The 24,985-nt window shown below is 58.1% G+C and overlaps 1 protein-coding gene across 1 annotated transcript; it reads left to right on the top strand.

Annotated features, from left to right (window-relative positions):
• Positions 1 to 2,863: 2,863 nt before the first annotated feature.
• On the top strand, positions 2,864 to 4,465 carry LOC138473497 (collagen alpha-2(IV) chain-like). The gene is made up of 2 exons (XM_069612136.1): positions 2,864 to 3,367; positions 3,497 to 4,465. The coding sequence occupies exons 1-2, from the start codon at positions 2,864 to 2,866 to the stop codon at positions 4,463 to 4,465; spliced, it is 1,473 nt and encodes a 490-aa protein (XP_069468237.1).
• Positions 4,466 to 24,985: the final 20,520 nt, after the last annotated feature.

Raw genomic sequence — 24,985 nt, 5'->3', positions numbered from 1 at the left:
ATAAAGACAAGAAAGAACAGGTTAGCATTACGGTCTTCAGTGACAGCTATTCACTTACCTGGTCCATCGGCTGTCACCAACGCCTCGCGCTGCATTCCGACATCTGAAAGACAAAGGCTTACCTACTCTTCGTGCGCTCCGGAGGTCTTCACACTGCATTCCGGCATCTGAAAGACAAAATCTTACCAACTCTTTGCACGCTCCGGAGGCCTTCGGCGCTGCATCCCGCATCTGAAAGACAAAACAAGGTGCGTTTAAAGACATTGGGGAACTTTAATACTCACGTGCCATTACTCCTTTCCACATCTAACCCAGTGGGTATTCCGGCACCCTGCAGCCGCTCCGAACTTGTACCTGCAAAATAAAAAGACAGTTAGAGCGCATCGTGAAGCAGGCAACAAGCGCTTACTTACGTGCTTCCAGGCGCTTCTATTCATCACACGGGCTCCATCTTCAACTCACTTCAGCCCGTCATCCACCATCGCCGGAACCCTGCAAAACAAGAGACATCATTACTAAAGACTTTAAAGACATTAGAATTACTCGAAACTTACTGTTCGTGCAGTAAACGACGGACAGCAGTCCTCTGAAGTCAAGAGGCCTGCTCCCCTTATCCAGTGAAGAAACTGGTTACAGCACCCTGCCCCGAGGCAGATGGAGAGCACGGCGTTCACTTACCTAAGGTGAGAGTGTTAACCTTCGGGGTTCTACAGGAGAAGAGAAAGGGAAGAAGAGAGAGACATTCAATAACCCAGTTCATTAATCCCATATTTTCTATCTGCAGACATCTTACCCTTCGAGTCAGACATACAGTGCACAGAGGTCCAGCCCAAAGAGCCAGCCGTGTGTTACACATCACCTTTGAAGATACGGTATACGCCCAGTCAAGACCGGCGCCTCTACGGGAATCAGGTGAGCGTTACAGTGAGCACCTTCACTGCAGTGACATCCTTCCCTGGAGTGAACACCTTCACTGGAGTGACCACCTTCCCTGGAGAGGCTGCCTTCCCTGGTGTGACCCCCACCCCTCCAGTGACCGGCTTCCCTGGAGTAACCACCTTCCCTGGAGTGAATGCCTTCCCTGGATTGACCCACTTCCCTGGAGAGGCTGCCTTCCCTGGAGTGGCTGCATTCTCTGGAGTGACTGCCTTCCCTGGAGTGACCCCCTTCCTGGATTGACTGGCTCCCCTGGAGCGACTGCCTTCGTTGGAGTGACCCCCTTCCCTGGACAGACTGTCTTCCCTGGAGTGAACCCCTTACCTGCAGTGACTGCCTACCCTGGAGTGAACGCCTTCCCTGGAGTGAATGCCTTCCCTGTAGTGATTGCCTTACCTGGAGTGACCTCCTTCCCTGGACTGACTGCCTTCCCTAGAATGAACCCCTTCCCTGCAGTGATGGCCTTCCCTGGAGTGAATGCCTTCCCTGGAGTGAACGCCTTCCATGGGGTGACTGCCTTCCTTGGAGTGATTGCCTTACCTGGGGCGACCTCCTTCCCTGGACTGACTGCCTTCCCTGGAGTGACACCCTTCCCTGGAGTGACTGCTGTCCCTGCAGTGACTGCCTTCCCTGGAGTGACCGCCTTCCCTTGAGTGACTGCCTTCCCTGGAGTGAATGCCTTCCCTGGATTGAACCACTTCCCTGGAGTGTCTGCCTTCCCTGGGGTGGCTGCCTTCCCTGGAGTGACTGCCTTCCCTGGAGTGACCCCCTTCTCGGGAGTGAATGCCTTCCCTGGATTAACCACTTTCCCTGGAGTGACCACCTTCCCTGCAGTTGCCACCTTCACTGGAGTGACCACCTTCCCTGGAGTGACCGCCTTCCCTGGAGTGACTGCCTTCCCTTGAGTGGCTGCCTTCCCTAATTGACTGCCTTCCCTGGCGTGACTACCTTCCTGCAGTGACCGCCTTCCCCGGAGTGACTGTCTTCCCTGGGGTGACCGCCTTCCCAGCAGTGACCACCTTCGCTAGAGTGACTGCCTTCCCTGAATTGACGCCCTTCTCTGGACTGACTGCCTTCCCTGGAGTGACTGCCTTTTCTAAAGTGACCCCCCTCCCTGTAATGACAGTCTCCTCTGGAGTGAACCCCTTCCATGCAGTGGCCTTCCCTGGAGTGAACGCCTTCCCTGGAGTGAAGGTATTCCCTGGAGTAATTGCCTTCCCCGGAGTGACCTCCTTCCCTGGAGTGAACCCCTTCCCTGGAGTGATTGCCTTCCCTGGAGTGACCTCCTTCCCTGGAGTGAATGCCTTCCCTGGAGTGATTGCCTACCCTGGAGTGACCTCCTTCCTTGGACTGACTGACTTCCCTGGAGTGACTGCCTTTGCTGGAGTGACCCCCTTCCCTGGACTGACTCCCTTCCCTAGAGTGAACCCCTTCGCTGCAGTTACAGCCTTCCCTGGAGTGAACACCTTCCCTGTAGTGAGCACCTTCACTGCAGTGACCGCCTTCCCTGGAGAGGCTGCCTTCCCTGGAGTGACCGCCAACCCTGCAGTGACCGCCTTACCTGGAGTGACCACCTTCTGTGAAGTGAATGCCTTCCCTGGATTGACCCACTTCCCTGGAGTGACTGCCTTCCCTGGAGTGACGCCTTTCCCTGGACGGACTGGCTTTCCTTGAGTGAACCTTTTTGCTGCAGTGACTGCCTTCCCTGGAGTGAACGCCTTCCCTAGAGTGAATAACTTCCCTGCATTGACCACCTTCCCTGGAGAGGCTGCCTTCCCTGGAGTGGCTGCCTTCCATGGAGTGACTGCCTTATCTGGAGTGACCCCGTTTCCCTGGACTGACTGCCTTCCCTGGAGGGAATGCCTTCCCTGCAGTGACTGCCCTCCCTGGAGTGACCACCTTTTCTGGAAGGAACCCCTACCCTGGAATGAATACCTTCCCTGGATTGACCGCCTTCCCTGGAGTGGCTGCCTTCCCTGGAGTGACCGCCTTCCCTGGAGTGAATGCCTTCCCTGGAGTGACTGCCTTCCGTGGAGTGAATGCCTTCCGTGGAGTGGCCGCCTTCCCTGGAGTGAACGCCTTCCTTGGAGTGACTGTCTTCCCTGGAGTGATCACCTTCCCTGGAGTGGCTGCCTCCCCTGGAGTGGCTGCCTTCCCTGCAGTCACTGCCTTCCCTGGACTGACTGCCTACCCTGGAGTGACTGCCTTCGCTGGAGTGACCCCCTTCCCTGGACTGATAGTCTATACTGGAGTGAACCCCTTCCCTGCAGTGACTGCCTTTCCTGGAGTGAATGCCTTCCCTGCAGTGAGGGCCTTCCCTGGAGTGAACACCTTCACTGGAGTGACTGCCTTCCCTGGAGAGGCTGCCTTCCCTGTAGGAACCGCCATCCCAGCAGTGACCGACATCCCTGGAGTGACCGCCTTCCCTGGAGTGAATGCCTTCCTGGATTGACCCACTTCACTGGAGAGGCTGACTTCCCTCGAGTGGCTGCCTTCCCATTGAGTGAACGCCTTCCCTGGAGTGACCCCCTTCCCTTGACTGACTGTCTTCCCTGGAAAGAACCCCTTCGCTGCAGTGAATGCCTTCCCTGGAGTGAACGCCTTTCCTGGAGTGAACGATTTCCCTGGATTGACCGCCTTCCCTGGAGTGACTGCCTTCCCTGAATTGACCGCCTTCTCTGGAGTGGTTGTCTTCCCTGGAGTTGCTGCCTTCCCTGGAGTGACCCCCTTCCCTAAACTGACTGTCTTCCCTGGAAAGAACCCCTTTGCTGCAGTGAATGCCTTCCCTGGAGTGAACGCCTTTCCTGGAGTGAACGATTTCCCTGGATTGACCGCCTTCCCTGGAGTGACTGCCTCCCCTCGAGTGACAACCTTCTCTGGACTGACTGCCTTCCCTGGAGTGACTGCCTTTGCTGGAGTGACCCCCTTCCCTAAACTGACTGGCTTCCCTGGAGTGAACCTCTTCGCTGCAGTAACTGCCTTCCCTGGAGTGAACGCCTTCCCTGGAGTGAATGCCTTCCCTGGATTGACCACCTTCCGTGGAGAGGCTGCCTTCCCTGGAATGAATGCCTTCCCTGGATTGACCCACTTCCCTGGAGAGGCTGCCTTCCCTGGAGAGGCTGCATTCTCTGGAGTGACTGCCTTCGCTGGAGTGACCCCCTTCCCTGGACAGACTGTCTTACCTGGAGTGAACCCCTTACCTGCAGTGACTGCCTACCCTGGAGTGAACGCCTTCCCTGGAGTGAATGCCTTCCCTGTAGTGATTGCCTTACCTGGAGTGACCTCCTTCCCTGGACTGACTGCCTTCCCTAGAATGAACCCCTTCGCTGCAGTGATGGCCTTCCCTGGAGTGAATGCCTTCCCTGGAGTGAACGCCTTCCATGGGGTGACTGCCTTCCTTGGAGTGACTGCCTTACCTGGGGTGACCTCCTTCCCTGGACTGACTGCCTTCCCTGGAGTGACACCCTTCCCTGGAGTGACTGCTGTCCCTGCAGTGACTGCCTTCCCTGGAGTGACCGCCTTCCCTTGAGTGACTGCCTTCCCTGGAGTGAATGCCTTCCCTGGATTGAACCACTTCCCTGAAGTGTCTGCCTTCCCTGGGGTGGCTGCCTTCCCTGAATTGACTGCCTTCCCTGGAGTGACCCCCTTCTCTGGAGTGAATGATTTCCCTGGATTAACCACATTCCCTGGAGTGACCACCTTCCCTGCAGTTACCACCTTCACTGGAGTGACCACCTTCCCTGGAGTGACCGTCTTCCCTGGAGTGACTGCCTTCCCTTGAGTGGCTGCCTTCCCTAATTGGCCGCCTTCCCTGGCATGACCACCTTACCTGCAGTGACCGCCTTCCCCAGAGTGACTGTCTTCCCTGGGGTGACCGCCTTCCCTGCAGTGACCACCTTCCCTGGAGTGACCGCCTTCCCTGGAGTGACCACATTCACTTCAATGACCACCTTCCCTGCAGTGACTGGCCTTCCCTGCAGTGAACGCCTTCCCAGGAGTGACCGCATTCCCTGCAGTGACCTCCCTAAATGGAGTGACCGCCTTCCTTGGAGTGATCGCCTTCCCTGCAGTGACCGTCTTCCCCAGAGTGACTGCCTTCCCTTGGTTGACCGCCTTCCATGAAGTGACTGCCTTCCCTGAATTGACCGCCTTCTCTGGAGTGGTTGCCTTCCCTGGAGTAGCTGCCTTCCCTGGAGCGACTGCCTTTACTGGAGTGACACCCTTCCCTGGACTGACTGCCTTCCCTGGAGTGACTGCCTTTGCTGGAGTGACCCCCTTCCCTGGACTGACAGCCTTCCCTCGAGAGAACGCCTTCCCTAGAGTGAACACATTCAATGGAGTAATTGCCTTCCCTGGAGTGGCCTCCTTACCTGGAGTGAACGCCTTCCCTGGAGTGATTGCCTTCCCTGGTGTGACATCCTTCCCTGGATTGAATGCCTTCCCTGGAGTGATTGCCTACCCTGGAGTGACCTCCTTCCCTGGACTGACTGCCTTCTCTGGAGTGACTGCCTTCGCTGGAGTGACCCCCTTCCCTGGACTGACTGCCTTCCCTAGAGTGAACCCCTTCCCTGCAGTTACAGCCTTTACTGGAGTGAACACCTTCCCTGTAGTGAACACCTTCACTGCAGTGACCGCCTTCCCTGGAGATGGCTGCCTTCCCTGGAGTGACTGCCATCCCTGCAGTGACCGCCTTACCTGGAGTGACCTCCTTCCGTGGAGTGAATGCCTTCCCTGGATTGACCCACTTCCCTGGAGAGGCTGCTTTCGCTGGAGTGGTGGTCTTCCCTGGAGTGACTGCCTTCCCTGGAGTGACCCCCTTCCCAGGACTGGCTGGCTTCCCTGGAATGAACCTCTTCGCTGCAGTGACTGCCTTCCTTGGAGTGAACACCTTCCCTGGAGTGAATGCCTTCCCTGGATTGACCTCCTTCCCTGGAGAGGATGCCTTCCCTGCAGTGGCTGCCTTCCCTGGAGTGACTACCTTCCCTGGAGGGAATGCCTTCCCTGCAGTGACTGCCTTCCCTGGATTCATTGACCAACTTTCCTGGAGGGAACCTGTACCCGGGAGTGAATACCTTCCCTTAATTGACTGCCTTCCATGGAGTGGCTGCCTTCCCTGGAGTGACTGCCTTCCGTGGAGTGAATGCCTTCCCTGGAGTGGCCACCTTCCCTGGAGTGGCTGCCTTCCCTGGAGTGGCTGCCTTCCCTGCAGTCACTGCCTTCCCTGAACTGACTGCCTACCCTGGAGTGACTGCCTTCGCTGGACTGACCCCCTTCCCTGGAATGATAGTCTTTCCTGGAGTGAACCCCTTCCCTGCAGTGACTGCCTTTCCTGGAGTGAACGCCTTCCCTGGAGTGATTACCTTCCCTGGAATTACCTCCTTCCCTGGACTGACTGCCTTCCCTAGAATTAACCCTTTCCCTTCAGTGACGGCCTTCCCTGGAGTGAACACCTTCCCTGGAGTGAACACCTTCACTGGAGTGACCGTCTTCCCTGGAGAGGCTGCCTTCCTGGTAAGAACCGCCATCCCTGCAGTGACCGCCTTCCCTGGAGTGACCGCCTTCCCTGGAGTGAATGCCTTCCTGGATTGAACCACTTCCCTGGAGAGGCTGACTTCCCTGGAGTGGCTGCTTTCCCTGGAGTGACTGCCTTCCCTGGAGTAATCCCCTTCCTTCGACTGACTGGCTTCCCTGGAAAGAAAGCTTTCGCTGCAGTGAATGCCTTCCCTGGAGTGACAACCTTTCCTGGAGGGAACCCGTACCCTGGAGTGAATACCTTCCCTGGATTGACTGCCTTCCCTGGAGTGGCTGCCTTCCCTGGAGTGACCGCCTTCCCTGGAGTGAACTCGTTCCCTGGAGTGAACGCCTTCCTGGGGTGACTTCCTACCCTGAGTGAACGCCTTCACTGGAGTGACCTCCTTCCCTGGCGTGAATGCATTCCCTGGAGTAATTGACTTCCCTGGAGTGACCTCCTTCCCTGGACTGACTGCCTTCCCTGTAGTGACAGCCTTCCCTGGAGTGAACAGCTTCACTGGAGTGACCACCTTTCCTGGAGTGACCGACATCCCTGCAGTGACCGGCTTCCCTGGAGTAACCACATTCCCTGGATTGAATGCCTTCCCTGGATTGACCCACTTCGCTGTGGAGAGGCTGCCTTCCCTGGAATGGCTGCATTCCCTGGAGTGACTGCCTTCCCTGGAGTGACCCCCTTCCCTGGATTGACTGGCTTCCCTGGAGTGACTGCCTTTGCTGGAGTGACCCCCTTCCCTGGACAGACTGTCTTCCCTGGAGTGAACCCCTTACCTGCAGTGACTGCCTACCCTGGAGTGAACGCCTTCCCTGGAGTGAGTGCCTTCCCTGTAGTGATTGCCTTACCTGGAGTGACCTCCTTCCCTGGACTGACTGCCTTCCCTAGAATTAACCCCTTCCCTGCAGTGATGGCCTTCCCTGGAGTGAATGCCTTCCCTGGAGTGAACGCCTTCCCTGGGGTGACTGCCTTCCTTGGAGTGAGCACCTTTCCTGGAGGGAACCCCTACCCTGGAGTTAACACCTCTGCTAGAGTGACTGCCTTCCCTGGAGTGACACCCTTCCCTGGACTGACTGTTGTCCCTGCACTGACTGCCTTCCCTGGAGTGACCGCCTTCCCTGGAGTGACTGCCTTCCCTGGAGTGAATGCCTTCCCTGGATTGAACCACTTCCCTGGAGTGTCTGCCTTCCCTGGGGTGGCTGCCTTCCCTGGAGTGACTGCCTTCCCTGGAGTGACCACCCTTCTCGGGAGTGAATGCCTTCCCTGGATTAACCACCTTCCCTGGAGTAACCACCTTCCCTGCAGTTGCCACCTTCACTGGACTGACCACCTTCCCTGGAGTGACCGCCTTCCCTGGAGTGACTGCCTTCCCTTGAGTGGCTGCCTTCCCTAATTGGCCACCTTCCCTGGCGTGACCACCTTGCCTGCAGTGACCGCCTTCCCCAGAGTGACTGTCTTCCCTGGATTGACCGCCTTCCCTGCAGTGACCACCTTCCCTGGAGTGACCGCCTTCCCTGGAGTGACCGCCTTCCCTGGAGTGACCACATTCACTTCAATGACCACCTTCCCTGCAGTGACTGGCCTTCCCTGCAGTGAACGCCTTCCCAGGAGTGACCGCATTCCCTGCAGTGACTGCCTTCCCAGGAGTAGCTGCCTTCTCTGGAGTGACTGCTTTCCCTGGAGTGACCCCGTTTCCCTGGACTGACTGCCTTCCCTGGAGGGAATGCCTTCCCTGCAGTGACTGCCCTCCCTGGAGTGACCACCTTTTCTGGAAGGAACCTCTACCCTGGAATGAATACCTTCCCTGGATTGACCGCCTTCCCTGGAGTGGCTGCCTTCCCTGGAGTGACCGCCTTTCCTGGAGTGAATGCCTTCCCTGGAGTGACTGCCTTCCGTGGAGTGAATGCCTTCCCTGGAGTGGCCGCATTCCCTGGAGTCAATGCCTTCCTTCGAGTGATGTCTTCCCTGGAGTGATCACCTTCCCTGGAGTGGCTGCCTCCCCTGGAGTGGCTGCCTTCCCTGCAGTCACTGCCTTCCCTGGACTGACTGCCTACCCTGGAGTGACTGCCTTCGCTGGAGTGACCCCTTTCCCTGGACTGATAGTCTATACTGGAGTGAACCCCTTCCCTGCAGTGACTGCCTTTCCTGGAGTGAACGCCTTCCCTGCAGTGAGGGCCTTCCCTGGAGTGAACACCTTTCCTGGAGTCAACACCTTCACTGGAGTGACTGCCTTCCCTGGAGAGGCTGCCTTCCCTGTAGGAACCGCCATCCCAGCAGTGACCGACATCCCTGGAGTGACCGCCTTCCCTGGAGTGAATGCCTTCCTGGATTGACCCACTTCACTGGAGAGGCTGACTTCCCTGGAGTGGCTGCCTTCCCATTGAGTGAACGCCTTCCCTGGAGTGACCCCCTTCCCTTGACTGACTGGCTTCCCTGGAAAGAACCCCTTCGCTACAGTGAATGCCTTCCCTGGAGTGAACCCCTTTCCTGGAGTGAACGATTTCCCTGGATTGACCGCCTTCCCTGGAGTGACTGCCTTCCCTGAATTGACCGCCTTCTCTGTAGTGGTTGTCTTCCCTGGAGTTGCTGCCTTCCCTGGAGTGACTGCCTCCCCTCGAGTGACACCCTTCTCTGGACTGACTGCCTTCCCTGGAGTGACTGCCTTTGCTGGAGTGTCCCCCTTCCCTGAACTGACTGGCTTCCCTGGAGTGAACCTCTTCGCTGCAGTAACTGCCTTCCCTGGAGTGAACGCCTTCCCTGGAGTGAATGATTTCCCTGGATTGACCGCCTTCCCCGGAGTGACTGCCTTACCTTGGTTGACCGCCTTCCCTGGAGTGACTGCCTTCCCTGAATTGACCACATTCTCTGGAGTGGTTGCCTTCCCTGGAGTAGCTGCCTTCCCTGCAGTGACGGCCTGCCTGGAGTGAACACCTTCCCTGGAGTGAACGCCTTCCCTGGAGTGAATGCCTTCCCTGGATTGACCACCTTCCCTGGAGGGGCTGCCTTCCCTGGAGTAGCTGCCTTCCCTGGAGTGACTGCCTTCCCTGGAGGGACCCACTTCCCTGGACTGACTTCCTTCCCTGGAGGGAATGCCTTCCCTGCAGTGACTGCCTTCGCTGGAGTGACCACCTTTCCTGGAGGGAACCCGTACCCTGGAGTGAATACCTTCCTTGGATTGACTGCCTTCCCTGGAGTGGCTGCCTTCCCTGGAGTGACCGCCTTCCCTGGAGTGAACGCCTTCCCTGGAGTGACTGCCTCCCCTCGAGTGACACCCTTCTCTGGACTGACTGCCTTCCCTGGAGTGACTGCCTTTGCTGGAGTGTCCCCCTTCCCTGAACTGACTGGCTTCCCTGGAGTGAACCTCTTCGCTGCAGTAACTGCCTTCCCTGGAGTGAACGCCTTCCCTGGAGTGAATGATTTCCCTGGATTGACCGCCTTCCCCGGAGTGACTGCCTTACCTTGGTTGACCGCCTTCCCTGGAGTGACTGCCTTCCCTGAATTGACCACATTCTCTGGAGTGGTTGCCTTCCCTGGAGTAGCTGCCTTCCCTGCAGTGACGGCCTGCCTGGAGTGAACACCTTCCCTGGAGTGAACGCCTTCCCTGGAGTGAATGCCTTCCCTGGATTGACCACCTTCCCTGGAGGGGCTGCCTTCCCTGGAGTAGCTGCCTTCCCTGGAGTGACTGCCTTCCCTGGAGGGACCCACTTCCCTGGACTGACTTCCTTCCCTGGAGGGAATGCCTTCCCTGCAGTGACTGCCTTCGCTGGAGTGACCACCTTTCCTGGAGGGAACCCGTACCCTGGAGTGAATACCTTCCTTGGATTGACTGCCTTCCCTGGAGTGGCTGCCTTCCCTGGAGTGACCGCCTTCCCTGGAGTGAACGCCTTCCCTGGAGTGACTGCCTCCCCTCGAGTGACACCCTTCTCTGTACTGACTGCTTTTCCTTGAGTGACTGCCTTTGCTGGAGTGACCCCCTCCCCTGAACTGACTGGCTTCCCTGGAGTGCACCTCTTCGCTGCAATAACTGCCTTCCCTGGAGTGAACGCCTTCCCTGGAGTGAATGCCTTCCTTGGATTGACTGCCTTCCCTGGAGTGGCTGCCTTCCCTGGAGTGACCGCCTTCCCTGGAGTGAACGCCTTCCCTGGAGTAACTGCCTTCCGTGGAGTAAATGCATTCCCTGGAGTGACCGCCTTCCCTGGAGTGAACGCCTTCCCTGGAGTGACTGTCTTTCCTGGAGTGAACACCTCCCAGGAGTGGCTGCCTTCCCTGGAGTTGCTGCCTTACCTGCAGTCACTGCCTTCCCTGGACTGACTGCCTACCCTGGAGTGACTGCCTTCTCTGGAGTGACCCCTTCCCTGGCCTGATACTCTTCAGTGGAGTGAACACCTTCCCTTCAGTGACTGCCTTTCCTGGAGTGAACACCTTCCCTGGTGTGTACGCCATCCCTGGGGTGATTGCCTTCCCTGGAGTGACCTCCTTCCCTGGACTGACTGCCTTCCCTAAAGTGAACCCATTCGCTGCAGTGATGGCCTTCCCTGGAGTGAACACCTTCCCTGGAGTGAACACCTTTCAGTGGAGTGACTGCCTTCCCTGGAGAGGCTGCCTTCCCTGTAGTAACCACCATCCCTGTAGTGACTGACTTCCCTGGAGTGACCGCCTTCCTTGGAGTGAGCACCTTTCCTGGAGGGAACCCCTACCCTGGAGTTAACACCTCTGCTAGAGTGACTGCCTTCCCTGGAGTGACACCCTTCCCTGGACTGACTGTTGTCCCTGCACTGACTGCCTTCCCTGGAGTGACCGCCTTCCCTGGAGTGACTGCCTTCCCTGGAGTGAATGCCTTCCCTGGATTGAACCACTTCCCTGGAGTGTCTGCCTTCCCTGGGGTGGCTGCCTTCCCTGGAGTGACTGCCTTCCCTGGAGTGACCACCCTTCTCGGGAGTGAATGCCTTCCCTGGATTAACCACCTTCCCTGGAGTAACCACCTTCCCTGCAGTTGCCACCTTCACTGGACTGACCACCTTCCCTGGAGTGACCGCCTTCCCTGGAGTGACTGCCTTCCCTTGAGTGGCTGCCTTCCCTAATTGGCCACCTTCCCTGGCGTGACCACCTTGCCTGCAGTGACCGCCTTCCCCAGAGTGACTGTCTTCCCTGGATTGACCGCCTTCCCTGCAGTGACCACCTTCCCTGGAGTGACCGCCTTCCCTGGAGTGACCACATTCCCTTCATTGACCACCTTCCCTGCAGTGACTGGCCTTCCCTGCAGTGAACGCCTTCCCAGGAGTGACCGCATTCCCTGCAGTGACTGCCTTCCCAGGAGTAGCTGCCTTCTCTGGAGTGACTGCTTTCCCTGGAGTGACCCCGTTTCCCTGGACTGACTGCCTTCCCTGGAGGGAATGCCTTCCCTGCAGTGACTGCCCTCCCTGGAGTGACCACCTTTTCTGGAAGGAACCTCTACCCTGGAATGAATACCTTCCCTGGATTGACCGCCTTCCCTGGAGTGGCTGCCTTCCCTGGAGTGACCGCCTTTCCTGGAGTGAATGCCTTCCCTGGAGTGACTGCCTTCCGTGGAGTGAATGCCTTCCCTGGAGTGGCCGCATTCCCTGGAGTCAATGCCTTCCTTCGAGTGATGTCTTCCCTGGAGTGATCACCTTCCCTGGAGTGGCTGCCTCCCCTGGAGTGGCTGCCTTCCCTGCAGTCACTGCCTTCCCTGGACTGACTGCCTGCCCTGGAGTGACTGCCTTCGCTGGAGTGACCCCTTTCCCTGGACTGATAGTCTATACTGGAGTGAACCCCTTCCCTGCAGTGACTGCCTTTCCTGGAGTGAACGCCTTCCCTGCAGTGAGGGCCTTCCCTGGAGTGAACACCTTTCCTGGAGTGAACACCTTCACTGGAGTGACTGCCTTCCCTGGAGAGGCTGCCTTCCCTGTAGGAACCGCCATCCCAGCAGTGACCGACATCCCTGGAGTGACCGCCTTCCCTGGAGTGAATGCCTTCCTGGATTGACCCACTTCACTGGAGAGGCTGACTTCCCTGGAGTGGCTGCCTTCCCATTGAGTGAACGCCTTCCCTGGAGTGACCCCCTTCCCTTGACTGACTGGCTTCCCTGGAAAGAACCCCTTCGCTACAGTGAATGCCTTCCCTGGAGTGAACCCCTTTCCTGGAGTGAACGATTTCCCTGGATTGACCGCCTTCCCTGGAGTGACTGCCTTCCCTGAATTGACCGCCTTCTCTGTAGTGGTTGTCTTCCCTGGAGTTGCTGCCTTCCCTGGAGTGACTGCCTCCCCTCGAGTGACACCCTTCTCTGGACTGACTGCCTTCCCTGGAGTGACTGCCTTTGCTGGAGTGTCCCCCTTCCCTGAACTGACTGGCTTCCCTGGAGTGAACCTCTTCGCTGCAGTAACTGCCTTCCCTGGAGTGAACGCCTTCCCTGGAGTGAATGATTTCCCTGGATTGACCGCCTTCCCCGGAGTGACTGCCTTACCTTGGTTGACCGCCTTCCCTGGAGTGACTGCCTTCCCTGAATTGACCACATTCTCTGGAGTGGTTGCCTTCCCTGGAGTAGCTGCCTTCCCTGCAGTGACGGCCTGCCTGGAGTGAACACCTTCCCTGGAGTGAACGCCTTCCCTGGAGTGAATGCCTTCCCTGGATTGACCACCTTCCCTGGAGGGGCTGCCTTCCCTGGAGTAGCTGCCTTCCCTGGAGTGACTGCCTTCCCTGGAGGGACCCACTTCCCTGGACTGACTTCCTTCCCTGGAGGGAATGCCTTCCCTGCAGTGACTGCCTTCGCTGGAGTGACCACCTTTCCTGGAGGGAACCCGTACCCTGGAGTGAATACCTTCCTTGGATTGACTGCCTTCCCTGGAGTGGCTGCCTTCCCTGGAGTGACCGCCTTCCCTGGAGTGAACGCCTTCCCTGGAGTGACTGCCTCCCCTCGAGTGACACCCTTCTCTGTACTGACTGCCTTTCCTTGAGTGACTGCCTTTGCTGAAGTGACCCCCTCCCCTGAACTGACTGGCTTCCCTGGAGTGCACCTCTTCGCTGCAATAACTGCCTTCCCTGGAGTGAACGCCTTCCCTGGAGTGAATGCCTTCCTTGGATTGACTGCCTTCCCTGGAGTGGCTGCCTTCCCTGGAGTGACCGCCTTCCCTGGAGTGAACGCCTTCCCTGGAGTAACTGCCTTCCGTGGAGTAAATGCATTCCCTGGAGTGACCGCCTTCCCTGGAGTGAACGCCTTCCCTGGAGTGACTGTCTTTCCTGGAGTGAACACCTCCCAGGAGTGGCTGCCTTCCCTGGAGTTGCTGCCTTACCTGCAGTCACTGCCTTCCCTGGACTGACTGCCTACCCTGGAGTGACTGCCTTCTCTGGAGTGACCCCTTCCCTGGCCTGATACTCTTCAGTGGAGTGAACACCTTCCCTTCAGTGACTGCCTTTCCTGGAGTGAACACCTTCCCTGGTGTGTACGCCATCCCTGGGGTGATTGCCTTCCCTGGAGTGACCTCCTTCCCTGGACTGACTGCCTTCCCTAAAGTGAACCCATTCGCTGCAGTGATGGCCTTCCCTGGAGTGAACACCTTCCCTGGAGTGAACACCTTTCAGTGGAGTGACTGCCTTCCCTGGAGAGGCTGCCTTCCCTGTAGTAACCACCATCCCTGCAGTGACTGACTTCCCTGGAGTGACCGCCTTCCCTAAGTGAATGCCTTCCCTGTATTGACCCACTTCCCTGGAGAGGCTGACTTCCCTGGAGTGGCTGCCTTTCCTGGAGTGACCCCCGTCTTTGGACTGACTGGCTTCCCTGGAGTGAATACCTTCCCTGGATAGACTGCCTTTCCTGGAGTGGCTGCCTTTCCTGGAGTGACCGCCTTCCCTGGAGTGAACGCCTTCCTTGGAGTGACTGCCTTTCGTGGAGTGAATGCCTTCCCTGGAGTGACTGCCTTCCCTGCAGTGAACACCTTCCCTCGAGTGACTGTCTTCCCTGGAGTGACCACCTTCCCTGGAGTGGCTGCCTTCCCTAGAGTGGCTGCCTTCCCTGCAGTCACTGCCTTCACTGGACTGACTGCCTACCCTGGAGTGACTGCCTTCCCTGGAGTGACCCACTTCCCTGGACTGACTTCCTTCCCTGCAGGTAATGCTTTCCCTGCAGTGACTGCCTTCCCTGGAGTGGCTGCCTTCCCTGTAGTGACCGCCTTCCCTGGAGTGAACGCCTTCCCTGGAGTGACTGCCTTCCGTGGAGTAAATGCCTTCCCTGGAGTGACCGCCTTCCCTGAGGTGAACGCCTTCCCTGGAATGACGGTCTTCCCTGGAGTGACCACCTTCCCTGGAGTGGCTGCCTTCCTTGCAGTCACTGCCTTCCCTGGACTGACTGCCTACCCTGGAGTGACTGCCTTCGTTGGAGTGACCCCATCCCTGGACTGACTGCCTTACCAGGAGTGACTGCCTTTGCTGGAGTGACCCACTTCCCTGGACTGACAGCCTTCCCTGGAGTAATTGCCTTCCCTGGAGTGAACCCCTTCCCTTCAGTGACTGCCTTTCCTGGAGTGAATACCTTCCCTGGGGGGAACGCCTTCCCTGGAGAGATTGCCTTCCCTGGAGTGATCTCCTTCCCTGGACTGACTGCCTTCCCTAAAGTGAACCCCTTCCCTGCAGTGACTGCCTTTCCTGGAGTGAACGCCTTCCCTAGAATGAACCCCTTCCCTGCAGTGACGGCCTGCCTGGAGTGAACACCTTCCCTGGAATGAACACCTTCACTGGAGTGCCCGCCTTCCCTGGAGAGGCTGCCTTCCCTGTAGGAACCTCCATCCCTGCAGTGACCGCCTTCCCTGGAGTGACCACCTTCCCTGGAGTGAATGCCTTCCTGGAATGACCCACTTCCTGGGAGAGGCTGACTTCGTTGGAGTGGCTGCCTTCCCTGGAGTGAACGCCTTCCCTGGAGTGACCCCTTCCCTGGACTGACTGGCTTCCCTGGAAAGAACCCCTTCGCTGCAGTGAATGGCTTCCCTGGAGTGAACGCCTTCCCTGGAGTGAATGATTTCCCTGGATTGACCGCCTTCCCCCGAGTGACTGCCTTACCTTGGTTGACCGTCTTCCCTGCAGTGACTGCCTTCCCTGAATTGACCACATTCTCTGGAGTGGTTGCCTTCCCTGGAGTAGCTGCCTTCCCTGCAGTGACGACCTGCCTGGAGTGAACACCTTCCCTGGAGTGAACGCCTTCCCTGGAGTGAATGCCTAACCTGGATTGACCACCTTCCCTGGAGGGGCTGCCTTCCCTGGAGTAGCTGCCTTCCCTGGAGTGACTGCCTTCCCTGGAGGGACCCACTTCCCTGGACTGACTTCCTTCCCTGGAGGGAATGCCTTCCCTGCAGTGACTGCCTTCGCTGGAGTGACCACCTTTCCTGGAGGGAACCCGTACCCTGGAGTGAATACCTTCCCTGGATTGACTGCCTTCCCTGGAGTGGCTGCCTTCCCTGGAGTGACCGCCTTCCCTGGAGTGAACGCCTTCCCTGGAGTAACTGCCTTCCGTGGAGTAAATGCATTCCCTGGAGTGACCGCCTTCCCTGGAGTGAACGCCTTCCCTGGAGTGACTGTCTTTCCTGGAGTGAACACCTCCCAGGAGTGGCTGCCTTCCCTGGAGTTGCTGCCTTACCTGCAGTCACTGCCTTCCCTGGACTGACTGCCTACCCTGGAGTGACTGCCTTCTCTGGAGTGACCCCTTCCCTGGACTGATACTCTTCCGTGGAGTGAACACCTTCCCTTCAGTGACTGCCTTTCCTGGAGTGAACACCTTCCCTGGTGTGTACGCCATCCCTGGGGTGATTGCCTTCCCTGGAGTGACCTCCTTCCCTGGACTGACTGCCTTCCCTAAAGTGAACCCCTTCGCTGCAGTGATGGCCTTCCCTGGAGTGAACACCTTCCCTGGAGTGAACACCTTTCAGTGGAGTGACTGCCTTCCCTGGAGAGGCTGCCTTCCCTGTAGTAACCACCATCCCTGCAGTGACTGACTTCCCTGGAGTGACCGCCTTCCCTAAGTGAATGCCTTCCCTGGATTGACCCACTTCCCTGGAGAGGCTGACTTCCCTGGAGTGGCTGCCTTTCCTGGAGTGACCCCCTTCTTTGGACTGACTGGCTTCCCTGGAGTGAATACCTTCCCTGGATAGACTGCCTTTCCTGGAGTGGCTGCCTTTCCTGGAGTGACCGCCTTCCCTGGAGTGAACGCCTTCCTTGGAGTGACTGCCTTTCGTGGAGTGAATGCCTTCCCTGGAGTGACTGCCTTCCCTGCAGTGAACACCTTCCCTCGAGTGACTGTCTTCCCTGGAGTGACCACCTTCCCTGGAGTGGCTGCCTTCCCTGGAGTGGCTGCCTTCCCTGCAGTCACTGCCTTCACTGGACTGACTGCCTACCCTGGAGTGACTGCCTTCGCTGGAGTGACCCCTTCCCTGGACTGATACTCTTCCCTGGAGTGAACCCCTTCCCTGCAGTGACTGCCTTTCCTGGAGTGAACGCCTTCCCTGGCGTGACCACATTCACTTCATTGACCACCTTCCCTGCAGTGACTGGCCTTCCCTGCAGTGAACGCCTTCCCAGGAGTGACCGCATTCCCTGCAGTGACTGCCTTCCCAGGAGTAGCTGCCTTCTCTGGAGTGACTGCTTTCCCTGGAGTGACCCCGTTTCCCTGGACTGACTGCCTTCCCTGGAGGGAATGCCTTCCCTGCAGTGACTGCCCTCCCTGGAGTGACCACCTTTTCTGGAAGGAACCTCTACCCTGGAATGAATACCTTCCCTGGATTGACCGCCTTCCCTGGAGTGGCTGCCTTCCCTGGAGTGACCGCCTTTCCTGGAGTGAATGCCTTCCCTGGAGTGACTGCCTTCCGTGGAGTGAATGCCTTCCCTGGAGTGGCCGCATTCCCTGGAGTCAATGCCTTCCTTCGAGTGATGTCTTCCCTGGAGTGATCACCTTCCCTGGAGTGGCTGCCTCCCCTGGAGTGGCTGCCTTCCCTGCAGTCACTGCCTTCCCTGGACTGACTGCCTGCCCTGGAGTGACTGCCTTCGCTGGAGTGACCCCTTTCCCTGGACTGATAGTCTATACTGGAGTGAACCCCTTCCCTGCAGTGACTGCCTTTCCTGGAGTGAACGCCTTCCCTGCAGTGAGGGCCTTCCCTGGAGTGAACACCTTTCCTGGAGTGAACACCTTCACTGGAGTGACTGCCTTCCCTGGAGAGGCTGCCTTCCCTGTAGGAACCGCCATCCCAGCAGTGACCGACATCCCTGGAGTGACCGCCTTCCCTGGAGTGAATGCCTTCCTGGATTGACCCACTTCACTGGAGAGGCTGACTTCCCTGGAGTGGCTGCCTTCCCATTGAGTGAACGCCTTCCCTGGAGTGACCCCCTTCCCTTGACTGACTGGCTTCCCTGGAAAGAACCCCTTCGCTACAGTGAATGCCTTCCCTGGAGTGAACCCCTTTCCTGGAGTGAACGATTTCCCTGGATTGACCGCCTTCCCTGGAGTGACTGCCTTCCCTGAATTGACCGCCTTCTCTGTAGTGGTTGTCTTCCCTGGAGTTGCTGCCTTCCCTGGAGTGACTGCCTCCCCTCGAGTGACACCCTTCTCTGGACTGACTGCCTTCCCTGGAGTGACTGCCTTTGCTGGAGTGTCCCCCTTCCCTGAACTGACTGGCTTCCCTGGAGTGAACCTCTTCGCTGCAGTAACTGCCTTCCCTGGAGTGAACGCCTTCCCTGGAGTGAATGATTTCCCTGGATTGACCGCCTTCCCCGGAGTGACTGCCTTACCTTGGTTGACCGCCTTCCCTGGAGTGACTGCCTTCCCTGAATTGACCACATTCTCTGGAGTGGTTGCCTTCCCTGGAGTAGCTGCCTTCCCTGCAGTGACGGCCTGCCTGGAGTGAACACCTTCCCTGGAGTGAACGCCTTCCCTGGAGTGAATGCCTTCCCTGGATTGACCACCTTCCCTGGAGGGGCTGCCTTCCCTGGAGTAGCTGCCTTCCCTGGAGTGACTGCCTTCCCTGGAGGGACCCACTTCCCTGGACTGACTTCCTTCCCTGGAGGGAATGCCTTCCCTGCAGTGACTGCCTTCGCTGGAGTGACCACCTTTCCTGGAGGGAACCCGTACCCTGGAGTGAATACCTTCCTTGGATTGACTGCCTTCCCTGGAGTGGCTGCCTTCCCTGGAGTGACCGCCTTCCCTGGAGTGAACGCCTTCCCTGGAGTGACTGCCTCCCCTCGAGTGACACCCTTCTCTGTACTGACTGCCTTTCCTTGAGTGACTGCCTTTGCTGAAGTGACCCCCTCCCCTGAACTGACTGGCTTCCCTGGAGTGCACCTCTTCGCTGCAATAACTGCCTTCCCTGGAGTGAACGCCTTCCCTGGAGTGAATGCCTTCCTTGGATTGACTGCCTTCCCTGGAGTGGCTGCCTTCCCTGGAGTGACCGCCTTCCCTGGAGTGAACGCCTTCCCTGGAGTAACTGCCTTCCGTGGAGTAAATGCATTCCCTGGAGTGACCGCCTTCCCTGGAGTGAACGCCTTCCCTGGAGTGACTGTCTTTCCTGGAGTGAACACCTCCCAGGAGTGGCTGCCTTCCCTGGAGTTGCTGCCTTACCTGCAGTCACTGCCTTCCCTGGACTGACTGCCTACCCTGGAGTGACTGCCTTCTCTGGAGTGACCCCTTCCCTGGCCTGATACTCTTCAGTGGAGTGAACACCTTCCCTTCAGTGACTGCCTTTCCTGGAGTGAACACCTTCCCTGGTGTGTACGCCATCCCTGGGGTGATTGCCTTCCCTGGAGTGACCTCCTTCCCTGGACTGACTGCCTTCCCTAAAGTGAACCCATTCGCTGCAGTGATGGCCTTCCCTGGAGTGAACACCTTCCCTGGAGTGAACACCTTTCAGTGGAGTGACTGCCTTCCCTGGAGAGGCTGCCTTCCCTGTAGTAACCACCATCCCTGCAGTGACTGACTTCCCTGGAGTGACCGCCTTCCCTAAGTGAATGCCTTCCCTGTATTGACCCACTTCCCTGGAGAGGCTGACTTCCCTGGAGTGGCTGCCTTTCCTGGAGTGACCCCCGTCTTTGGACTGACTGGCTTCCCTGGAGTGAATACCTTCCCTGGATAGACTGCCTTTCCTGGAGTGGCTGCCTTTCCTGGAGTGACCGCCTTCCCTGGAGTGAACGCCTTCCTTGGAGTGACTGCCTTTCGTGGAGTGAATGCCTTCCCTGGAGTGACTGCCTTCCCTGCAGTGAACACCTTCCCTCGAGTGACTGTCTTCCCTGGAGTGACCACCTTCCCTGGAGTGGCTGCCTTCCCTAGAGTGGCTGCCTTCCCTGCAGTCACTGCCTTCACTGGACTGACTGCCTACCCTGGAGTGACTGCCTTCCCTGGAGTGACCCACTTCCCTGGACTGACTTCCTTCCCTGCAGGTAATGCTTTCCCTGCAGTGACTGCCTTCCCTGGAGTGGCTGCCTTCCCTGTAGTGACCGCCTTCCCTGGAGTGAACGCCTTCCCTGGAGTGACTGCCTTCCGTGGAGTAAATGCCTTCCCTGGAGTGACCGCCTTCCCTGAGGTGAACGCCTTCCCTGGAATGACGGTCTTCCCTGGAGTGACCACCTTCCCTGGAGTGGCTGCCTTCCTTGCAGTCACTGCCTTCCCTGGACTGACTGCCTACCCTGGAGTGACTGCCTTCGTTGGAGTGACCCCATCCCTGGACTGACTGCCTTACCAGGAGTGACTGCCTTTGCTGGAGTGACCCACTTCCCTGGACTGACAGCCTTCCCTGGAGTAATTGCCTTCCCTGGAGTGAACCCCTTCCCTTCAGTGACTGCCTTTCCTGGAGTGAATACCTTCCCTGGGGGGAACGCCTTCCCTGGAGAGATTGCCTTCCCTGGAGTGATCTCCTTCCCTGGACTGACTGCCTTCCCTAAAGTGAACCCCTTCCCTGCAGTGACTGCCTTTCCTGGAGTGAACGCCTTCCCTAGAATGAACCCCTTCCCTGCAGTGACGGCCTGCCTGGAGTGAACACCTTCCCTGGAATGAACACCTTCACTGGAGTGCCCGCCTTCCCTGGAGAGGCTGCCTTCCCTGTAGGAACCTCCATCCCTGCAGTGACCGCCTTCCCTGGAGTGACCACCTTCCCTGGAGTGAATGCCTTCCTGGAATGACCCACTTCCTGGGAGAGGCTGACTTCGTTGGAGTGGCTGCCTTCCCTGGAGTGAACGCCTTCCCTGGAGTGACCCCTTCCCTGGACTGACTGGCTTCCCTGGAAAGAACCCCTTCGCTGCAGTGAATGGCTTCCCTGGAGTGAACGCCTTCCCTGGAGTGAATGATTTCCCTGGATTGACCGCCTTCCCCCGAGTGACTGCCTTACCTTGGTTGACCGTCTTCCCTGCAGTGACTGCCTTCCCTGAATTGACCACATTCTCTGGAGTGGTTGCCTTCCCTGGAGTAGCTGCCTTCCCTGCAGTGACGACCTGCCTGGAGTGAACACCTTCCCTGGAGTGAACGCCTTCCCTGGAGTGAATGCCTAACCTGGATTGACCACCTTCCCTGGAGGGGCTGCCTTCCCTGGAGTAGCTGCCTTCCCTGGAGTGACTGCCTTCCCTGGAGGGACCCACTTCCCTGGACTGACTTCCTTCCCTGGAGGGAATGCCTTCCCTGCAGTGACTGCCTTCGCTGGAGTGACCACCTTTCCTGGAGGGAACCCGTACCCTGGAGTGAATACCTTCCCTGGATTGACTGCCTTCCCTGGAGTGGCTGCCTTCCCTGGAGTGACCGCCTTCCCTGGAGTGAACGCCTTCCCTGGAGTAACTGCCTTCCGTGGAGTAAATGCATTCCCTGGAGTGACCGCCTTCCCTGGAGTGAACGCCTTCCCTGGAGTGACTGTCTTTCCTGGAGTGAACACCTCCCAGGAGTGGCTGCCTTCCCTGGAGTTGCTGCCTTACCTGCAGTCACTGCCTTCCCTGGACTGACTGCCTACCCTGGAGTGACTGCCTTCTCTGGAGTGACCCCTTCCCTGGACTGATACTCTTCCGTGGAGTGAACACCTTCCCTTCAGTGACTGCCTTTCCTGGAGTGAACACCTTCCCTGGTGTGTACGCCATCCCTGGGGTGATTGCCTTCCCTGGAGTGACCTCCTTCCCTGGACTGACTGCCTTCCCTAAAGTGAACCCCTTCGCTGCAGTGATGGCCTTCCCTGGAGTGAACACCTTCCCTGGAGTGAACACCTTTCAGTGGAGTGACTGCCTTCCCTGGAGAGGCTGCCTTCCCTGTAGTAACCACCATCCCTGCAGTGACTGACTTCCCTGGAGTGACCGCCTTCCCTAAGTGAATGCCTTCCCTGGATTGACCCACTTCCCTGGAGAGGCTGACTTCCCTGGAGTGGCTGCCTTTCCTGGAGTGACCCCCTTCTTTGGACTGACTGGCTTCCCTGGAGTGAATACCTTCCCTGGATAGACTGCCTTTCCTGGAGTGGCTGCCTTTCCTGGAGTGACCGCCTTCCCTGGAGTGAACGCCTTCCTTGGAGTGACTGCCTTTCGTGGAGTGAATGCCTTCCCTGGAGTGACTGCCTTCCCTGCAGTGAACACCTTCCCTCGAGTGACTGTCTTCCCTGGAGTGACCACCTTCCCTGGAGTGGCTGCCTTCCCTGGAGTGGCTGCCTTCCCTGCAGTCACTGCCTTCACTGGACTGACTGCCTACCCTGGAGTGACTGCCTTCGCTGGAGTGACCCCTTCCCTGGACTGATACTCTTCCCTGGAGTGAACCCCTTCCCTGCAGTGACTGCCTTTCCTGGAGTGAACGCCTTCCCTGGCGTGAACGCCTTCCCTGGAGTTTTTGCCTTCCCTGGAGTGAACGCCTTCCCTGGAGTGAATGCCTTCCCTGGATTGACCACCTTCTGTGGAGAGGCTGCCTTCCCTGGAGTGACTGCCTTCCCTGGAGTGACCCACTTCCCTGGACTGACTTCCTTCCCTGGAGGTAATGCTTTCCCTGCAGTGACTGCCTTCCCTGGAGTGGCTGCCTTGCCTGTAGTGACCGCCTTCCCTGGAGTGAACGCCTTCCCTGGAGTGACTGCCTTCCGTGGAGTAAATGCCTTCCCTGGAGTGACCGCCTTCCCTGAGGTGAACGCCTTCCCTGGAATGACGGTCTTCCCTGGAGTGACCACCTTCCCTGGAGTGGCTGCCTTCCCTGGAGTGGCTGCCTTCCTTGCAGTCACTGCCTTCCCTGGACTGACTGCCTACCCTGGAGTGACTGCCTTCGTTGGAGTGACCCCTTCCCTGGACTGACTGCCTTCCCTGGAGTGACTGCCTTTGCTGGAGTGACCCCCTTCCCTGGACTGACAGCCTTCCCTGGAGTGAACGCCTTCCCTGGAGTGAACACATTCAATGGAGTAATTGCCTTCCCTGGAGTGACCACCTTCCCTGGAGTGAACCCCTTCCCTTCAGTGACTGCCTTTCCTGGAGGGAACACCTTCCCTGGGGGGAACGCATTCCCTGGAGTGATTGCCTTCCCTGGAGTGACCTCCTTCCCTGGACTGACTGCCTTCCCTAAAGTGAACCCCTTCCCTGCAGTGACTGCCTTTCCTGGAGTGAACGCCTTCCCTAGAATGAACCCCTTCCCTGCAGTGACGGCCTGCCTGGAGTGAACACCTTCCGTGGAGTAAATGCCTTCCCTGGAGTGACCGCCTTCCCTGAGGTGAACGCCTTCCCTGGAATGACGGTCTTCCCTGGAGTGACCACCTTCCCTGGAGTGGCTGCCTTCCCTGGAGTGGCTGCCTTCCTTGCAGTCACTGCCTTCCCTGGACTGACTGCCTACCCTGGAGTGACTGCCTTCGTTGGAGTGACCCCTTCCCTGGACTGACTGCCTTCCCTGGAGTGACTGCCTTTGCTGGAGTGACCCCCTTCCCTGGACTGATAGCCTTCCCTGGAGTGAACGCCTTCCCTGGAGTGAACACATTCAATGGAGTAATTGCCTTCTCTGGAGTGACCTCCTTCCCTGGAGTGAACCCCTTCCCTTCAGTGACTGCCTTTCCTGGAGGGAACACCTTCCCTGGGGGGAACGCCTTCCCTGGAGTGATTGCCTTCCCTGGAGTGACCTCCTTCCCTGGACTGACTGCCTTCCCTAAAGTGAACACCTTCCCTGCAGTGACTGCCTTTCCTGGAGTGAACGCCTTCCCTAGAATGAACCCCTTCCCTGCAGTGACGGCCTGCCTGGAGTGAACACCTTCCCTGGAATGAACACCTTCACTGGAGTGCCCGCCTTCCCTGGCGAGGCTGCCTTCCCTGTAGGAACCTCCATCCCTGCAGTGACCGCCTTCCCTGGAGTGACCACCTTCCCTGGAGTGAATGCCTTCCTGGAATGACCCACTTCCTGGGAGAGGCTGACTTCCTTGGAGTGGCTGCCTTCCTTGGAGTGAACGCCTTCCCTGGAGTGACCCCTTCCCTGGACTGACTGGCTTCCCTGGAAAGAACCCCTTCGCTGCAGTGAATGGCTTCCCTGGAGTGAACGCCTTCCCTGGAGTGAATGATTTCCCTGGATTGACCGCCTTCCCCAGAGTGACTGCCTTACCTTGGTTGACCGCCTTCCCTGCAGTGACTGCCTTCCCTGAATTGACCACATTCTCTGGAGTGGTTGCCTTCCCTGGAGTAGCTGCCTTCCCTGCAGTGACGGCCTGCCTGGAGTGAACACCTTCCCTGGAGTGAACGCCTTCCCTGGAGTGAATGCCTAACCTGGATTGACCACCTTCCCTGGAGGGGCTGCCTTCCCTGGAGTAGCTGCCTTCCCTGGAGTGACTGCCTTCCCTGGAGGGACCCACTTCCCTGGACTGACTTCCTTCCCTGGAGGGAATGCCTTCCCTGCAGTGACTGCCTTCGCTGGAGTGACCACCTTTCCTGGAGGGAACCCGTACCCTGGAGTGAATACCTTCCCTGGATTGACTGCCTTCCCTGGAGTGGCTGCCTTCCCTGGAGTGACCGCCTTCCCTGGAGTGAACGCCTTCCCTGGAGTAACTGCCTTCCGTGGAGTAAATGCATTCCCTGGAGTGACCGCCTTCCCTGGAGTGAACGCCTTCCCTGGAGTGACTGTCTTTCCTGGAGTGAACACCTCCCAGGAGTGTCTGCCTTCCCTGGAGTTGCTGCCTTACCTGCAGTCACTGCCTTCCCTGGACTGACTGCCTACCCTGGAGTGACTGCCTTCTCTGGAGTGACCCCTTCCCTGGACTGATACTCTTCCGTGGAGTGAACACCTTCCCTTCAGTGACTGCCTTTCCTGGAGTGAACACCTTCCCTGGTGTGTACGCCATCCCTGGGGTGATTGCCTTCCCTGGAGTGACCTCCTTCCCTGGACTGACTGCCTTCCCTAAAGTGAACCCCTTCGCTGCAGTGATGGCCTTCCCTGGAGTGAACACCTTCCCTGGAGTGAACACCTTTCAGTGGAGTGACTGCCTTCCCTGGAGAGGCTGCCTTCCCTGTAGTAACCACCATCCCTGCAGTGACTGACTTCCCTGGAGTGACCGCCTTCCCTAAGTGAATGCC

The sequence above is a fragment of the Ambystoma mexicanum genome, chromosome 8 (genome assembly GCF_040938575.1).
Source record: "Ambystoma mexicanum isolate Mex_15411 chromosome 8, UKY_AmexF1_1, whole genome shotgun sequence".
Taxonomy (NCBI): Eukaryota; Metazoa; Chordata; class Amphibia; order Caudata; family Ambystomatidae; genus Ambystoma; species Ambystoma mexicanum.
Note: the sequence above shows the minus strand (reverse complement) of the source record. Positions and strands in the feature narration are given on the sequence as shown.